Raw genomic sequence first — 6,000 nt, 5'->3', positions numbered from 1 at the left:
AGACAGATCAGCCTTGTGATGAAGTGTGACACCTGGTGGCTGACCAAGAAGAAAATAAATACCTTCACTCTTCAAATATTCAAAAATTTCACAGCATATAATGCAATATAAATAATGAGGTGCCTTTTTTTTGACTTTCAAATTAGCAAATGACTTTTAAAAATGTCATAACACATGCTTGGTCTAAAGAACCAATGTGGAGAATTCTGGAGAAGCAGAATGAAGATAGGTACCACCTTTCTACAGAGCAATTAGGATTTGCTATTGAAAACCTAGAATTTCACATTCCCTTTAAATCAGTAATTCCACTGCCCCAGCCGGTGTGGCTCAGATGGTAGAGCATAGTCCCTTGCACCTAAAAGTCACCAGTTTGATTCCTGGTCAGGGAACATGCCCAGGGTTTCAGACTTGATCCCCAGTAAGGAGAGTGCAGGAGGCCGCAGATTGATGTTTCTCACATCAATATTTCTCCCTCTCTCTCCCCCTCTCCCTCTAAAATCAATTAACAAAAAAAAAAAACACTTTAAAAAATCAGTAATTCGAGGGGGAACAGGAGCGGGCTGGAAAAGGTTAATGGGGGAAAAAGGAGGACCTATGTAATACTTTCAACAATAAAGATTAAAAGGAAAAAAAATCGGTAATTCCACTGCTAAGTTTATCTTAATGAAGTTATTACAGGTATGTGCCAAAATTCAGCTATCAATATGTCTGTCATGAAATTGCTTATGATAGCAAGAAATGGGAAACAATATAAACATTCAGAAACAAAGTAATCGTTCATAAATTAGGATATGTTCATATATTTAAATATCTTTTCCTATGTAATATAATGATTTTATTAACAGGGAAAGAGATGCATCATTTATTATTCACAAAAAAGGAACACACTTTATATAAATATTTTGGCTTATGAGAGAAAATATGCCAAGTTATGAACAAAGCAATCTCTGAGGGAGTACGATTATGGCAGAACTTTCATTTCCACCTGACTTCTTCTGTGTTGAAAACAAAACTAACCAACTTAAATTTTAATTTAGGTGAAAAATTCACAGAGCCAGCCAGAAAGAACAGGCCTTGACTACAACAATACTTTAGATAGCAAAGAGAAGGCAACAAGCCCCGGTGTCCCACATCCACAGAGTATGGGCAGCCTGAGCTCTCAGGCCCCTGTCGCTCACCCATTCTGCAGAGTTCCTGGCAGCCCTGGCCCATTTCCTGCAGAGGCTGTTCCAAATCTTCACACTCTTCTCAAGTTCCCTTCCCCACTCCTGCCCTCTTCACTCTCAACAGATGACCACATTCCATGTGTCACAGGAGGAAAAAATTAGGCAGGAAGGTAGCAGCACCACCATTTCAAGTGTTTCCTCCTGCTCTCTCAAACACATCACATCTGCACACACCACTGTCATGGAGAGAACACGCTCTCACTCTGCTTTACTGCCATAGCATACCACTGTCCCCAGGACGGGGAAAAAGGACGGGAGAATCCATAATGATGCAACCAGGAGCCCAATCCCTGGTTCTAATGAATCAGAAAAGTGATGGGAAAGAAGCCAGATTGTCAGGTAAAGAGGAGATGCCATGTCAAATTCATTATGAAAAGATAGGGGAATTACAAGTAAATATAAGTATTTATTTTAAGTGGGGACAGCCAGCACAGATGTCTTATTTTTAATCCTATATAATAAAAGCCCAGTGACCAAACGGCGGAACGACCAGAACGATCAGTCGACGAGTCGCTATGATGCGCACTGACCAGCAGGGGGCAGACGCTCAAGGCAGGAGCTGCCCCCTGGTGGTCAGCGCGCTCCCACAGGGGGAGCACCTCTCAGCCAAAAGTCGGGCTCATGGCTGGCGAGCGCAGTGGTGGTGGCGGAAGCCTCTCCCGCCTCCGCGGCAGTGCTAAGGATGTCCGACTGCCAGATCAGGCAGTCGGATATCCCCCAAGGGCTCCCCGACTGCAAGAGGGCACAGGCTGGGCTGAGGGACCCCACCCCCACCGCCCGAGTGCACAAATTTCGAGCACCGGGCCTCTAGTTTTTAATAATGAATGAACAAGAGAGAGAGAAAGATGCACTATCCTCATGGATCTACCACAAAAATCCTGTAACATCACACAAATAATACCTGTGTGCTATAAAAACTTTGGGAAATACAGACAAGCAAGCAAGAAAATAAACAGAAAAACAACTTTTGAATAGGTAGAGACACCATCTAAATACTGAAGAGAGACACCCCACAAAGCAAATTTGAGGCTTCTGAAAGGTGGTGCTAGGATTTTGCAATGTGAACCCCAATATGTGCTCTCTACTTACTTGAGAACAGCAATCTCTTGGACAGTAATGGCCCTTTTATCTTTGGTTCCCATGTAGGAGAATATGTTTGGCTTGACTCTGGAAAGACAGAAACAAAACCATCTGAAGTAGTATACCAGTAAGAAATCATATTTTTCATAACTTAAGATTCAAAATATATTTAAAATCCTAATAGATTAAGAGAATAAGGAGATACAATTAAAAATGTACCCAGGAAAACATAATAGGCAACATGAGAAAGTAAATGATGCCTGAACAACCCCCTAGCAGTGCTTGACTTAAAATGTCTGTGGCGCTAAATAAGTAGCATACTGTTTAAAGACTTAGCTGGCCAGTAACAAGAAAAGAAATAATGCAGTTCCTATTAATCATATGCAGTGCATTACACTACAAAGCTGTGAAGGTGAAGAAAAACTCATTCTAGGTATATAATGTGCCACTTTGAAAACTTTGTATCTTCAATTTTAAAAAAAAGTCAATGATGATGTGAACTTTCTGAATAGACATGCAATTTCTTTGTATTAAAAAGCCAAATGCTGCCGAAACCGGTTTGGCTCAGTGGATAGAGCGTCGGCCTGCGGACTGAAGGGTCCCGGGTTCGATTCCGGTCAAGGGCATGTACCTTGGTTGCGGGCGCGTCCCCGGTGGGGGGTGTGCAGGAGGCAGCTGATCGATGTTTCTCTCTCATCGGTGTTTCTAGCTCTCTATCCCTCTCCCTTCCTCTCTGTAAAATATCAATAAAATATATATTTTTTTTAAAAAAAAAGCCAAATGCTAAAGCTGGGATCTGAACAGTTTTGCAATGAAGCTATAGGTAAGCTAGTTTACTAAAACGTATGTTATAAACACTGCTCCACACTAACCGGAGAAAAACAGGAAGAATTTCTCGAACTCTGAGCAATCCTCACCCAGATCTCAGAGGAAGTCCTCCAGACCGCCTCCCCTCCCTTGTGGTGCCGTGTCTATTCTCCCGGGCTCAGGTGCAGACAAGGCACCACCACTCTCTCCCAGAGAGCTAGCAACTAGAGTGAGATAAAACGTTGCTTGATAGAGTACTGTGTCCTGGGCTGAGCGAGGTTCCCCCCAAATTCCTATGATGCAGCCCTGCCTCCAGGTACTTCTTTTTTTTTTTTTTTTTTTTTTTAATATATTTTATTAATTTTTTACAGAGAGGAAGGGAGAGGGATAGAGAGTTAGAAACATCGATGAGAGAGAAACATCGATCAGCTGCCTCCTGCACAACTCCCACTGGAGATGTGCCCGCAACCAAGGTACATGCCCTTGACCAGAATCGAACCCGGGACCCTTCAGTCCGCAGGCTGACGCTCTATCCACTGAGCCAAACTGGTTTCGGCTCCAGGTACTTCTTGATGCATTTGAAGACCGAACCTTTAAAGACGTGATTAAGTTAAAATGAGGCCATAGGGTGGGCCTTCATCCAATCTGACTGGTGTCCCAGTAAGAGGAGGAAATCTGGACACACACTGAAACTCCGAGGACACGACGGCACAGAAGAGCCCATGTGAGGACACAGAAAGGTGGCCACCTGCCAGGGAGAAAAAACCCACACCTATCCCACCTTGACTGACCTCCAGAATGGTGAGAAAATTCGTCTAAGGCTGTGGTATTTTGTTATGGCAGCCACAAGTTCACACACGACCGACCTTGTTTAAACTGGGTTAAACATATATTAGAAAGCAAAACTGTATTGCAAAGAGATTTGCTGTGTGCCTGTACCTATTTCTTACAAAATAAAATCAAATCCTTCAGCACCTGGCCCATCCTCAGAGTATCTGCATTCCTATGAGGAAATCCGACTGGTCTTGGGCTTTCAATCGCCTTACAGTTTAGTGAGACAAACCTCTGCAGCCCCATCCAAGTGTAGGCTTCAGGGAAGAAAGTTAACCCTTATGTTCAGCTGAGCAGACTGGTTCCTCTCTACTACGTGTGAACTAGTTACTTAAAGAATTTTCATCTTGAATCATTGGCAATATGCAGGGAGATTTAAAAAAATTAATTCACCTACTGTGTAAGGAAACTGTAATTGGGAGGCATAGTTGCTATCTGTTTGCCTATTTTCCCACTCCTTTCTTATTAGCATGGAAAGAAGAAAATAAATGTCCATGTTTTGATTCTGTATGGGCACAAGAACAAGATACGAACCTTAAGTATTTGGACAGTACATTAATAGCATCCATGGTGTCTTTGTTCTCCTTGTACAGTACAAAGTGGCAGTAGCTTCCCCTAGATTTTGGCCAAGAATGTTTTCTTGGATCTTAAAAACAAAAGAATTAAATGTTATAGACACTGCAATAAAAGTTATCTGAGTTTTTTCCTTATGAAACCCTGTAAGTTCATTGTTCGCTGGAGAACCTTTAAGTGAGAAATCGGATCTAGCCTGACAAGAAGTGCAGGTTAAGTGGTTACAGCTGTGTGGACTCTAAGTATTAAACTTTTTGTGACTGGATACTAACATTATCTGTTCATATTTAAAATCAAAAGCTGAATGCAGGTGGTGTGACAGGTGACTAAGACTAACCAACAATCTTCACACAGCAGTTACTTTAAAGCACATGTACGACAGGTGGGCCGACAGACTCTCTGGAACGCATGCAGTCCAGAGGGAAACCCATCATGTCGAATTCCACAGTCTTGCTTCTCATCCCTGGGTGTGCACACATACAGGCTGAATGCCTTAGACGGGATGGGGATGAAGCTTGTGAGGAGTTGCCTCAATGACACATTTAGATTTTCCAAAGGCCACTTCCATCACAAAATAGCTAAAACTGGATGGTTTACAGAGAGAGCAGCTGGCATTTAAGACCTAATTGCCATTCTTGGGGAAAAGGAAATGTTAAAAATTAAGCCAGGTTAAAATGTTAACTTTTGAGCTACTGTTACTTCGCTTGCTCGGCTTTTTGGAAATAAACATTTCAAGACTTTGGAGAACCTGATTTTTAAAACTTCTTTTATATAACATTTTAATTATCCTATAATATAGGCACATGTTTAAGCAATATTAAGATTTAGACGTAAGCTGCCCAAAGGTTATTTTAAAAAATCAACACTTTGGGAAAAATACGTAAATCACAACTGCACTTCCCAGACATACAAGAATATCCGTGAGTCTCAGGTGACACACAGCTGCAGTTGTTAATTGAACACATCTAATTTACTCAATGTCTGTCACTCTAAAAGAAAAACTGTGAAAAAGTATTTCACACAATCCCTAGAAAAGAGCCTGCTTTTAAAAATGTTCCTTTGTCTTTGTCCCTAAAATCATCCGTTAGCATGAATTCATGCATCCATCTTCAGAAACCTAAGAAACTTCCAGTACTAAAGCTAAAATGTAAAGAACAAAAGAATCAATAAACCATCTGGGAAAACTGCCAGAGCACAAATTCTTAGTGAATTGCTTTTCCTTTCTGATAAATATGAATGTCTTTTCCGCCTTGGACAGAAAAGTATTACAAGTATTTCTTTGGCTCTTGGTGTGAATTCCTCACAACTCATCCTCAGAAAATTGTAAATGGGAATATTATTTTGGTTTTCCTTCCAGATCACTACAGTTAAGCAAAGTTGTCTACACTTGGCACTTGTGACAAAAATCAGTGGCATTTCATTTTATCTACATGAAACACCATCCGCTCTTACCTGCTGCAGTTCTGACCTCTGTCCAAATGCA

At 41.5% G+C, this 6,000-nt stretch overlaps 1 protein-coding gene across 3 annotated transcripts in view; it reads right to left on the bottom strand.

Annotated features, from left to right (window-relative positions):
• PUS7 (pseudouridine synthase 7) overlaps nucleotides 1-6,000 on the bottom strand; it is a 52,926-nt gene that overhangs the window by 23,158 nt on the left and 23,768 nt on the right. For 2 of the 3 annotated variants that reach the window (XM_080666328.1, XM_080666329.1), the window contains exons 6-7: nucleotides 4,479-4,590; nucleotides 2,316-2,393 (exon numbers count right to left, since the gene is read on the bottom strand). In XM_080666328.1, the coding sequence (XP_080522454.1) occupies nucleotides 2,316-2,393; nucleotides 4,479-4,590 (190 nt within the window). Of the gene's footprint in view, nucleotides 1-2,315; nucleotides 2,394-4,478; nucleotides 4,591-5,969; nucleotides 5,988-6,000 lie in introns of all 3 variants that reach the window. The other variant, XM_080666327.1, reaches the window with a different exon arrangement.

The sequence above is a fragment of the Plecotus auritus genome (genome assembly GCF_963455305.1).
Source record: "Plecotus auritus genome assembly, chromosome: 4".
NCBI classification, from domain to species: domain Eukaryota; kingdom Metazoa; phylum Chordata; class Mammalia; order Chiroptera; family Vespertilionidae; genus Plecotus; species Plecotus auritus.
This window is presented reverse-complemented; position numbering and strand designations above follow the sequence as displayed.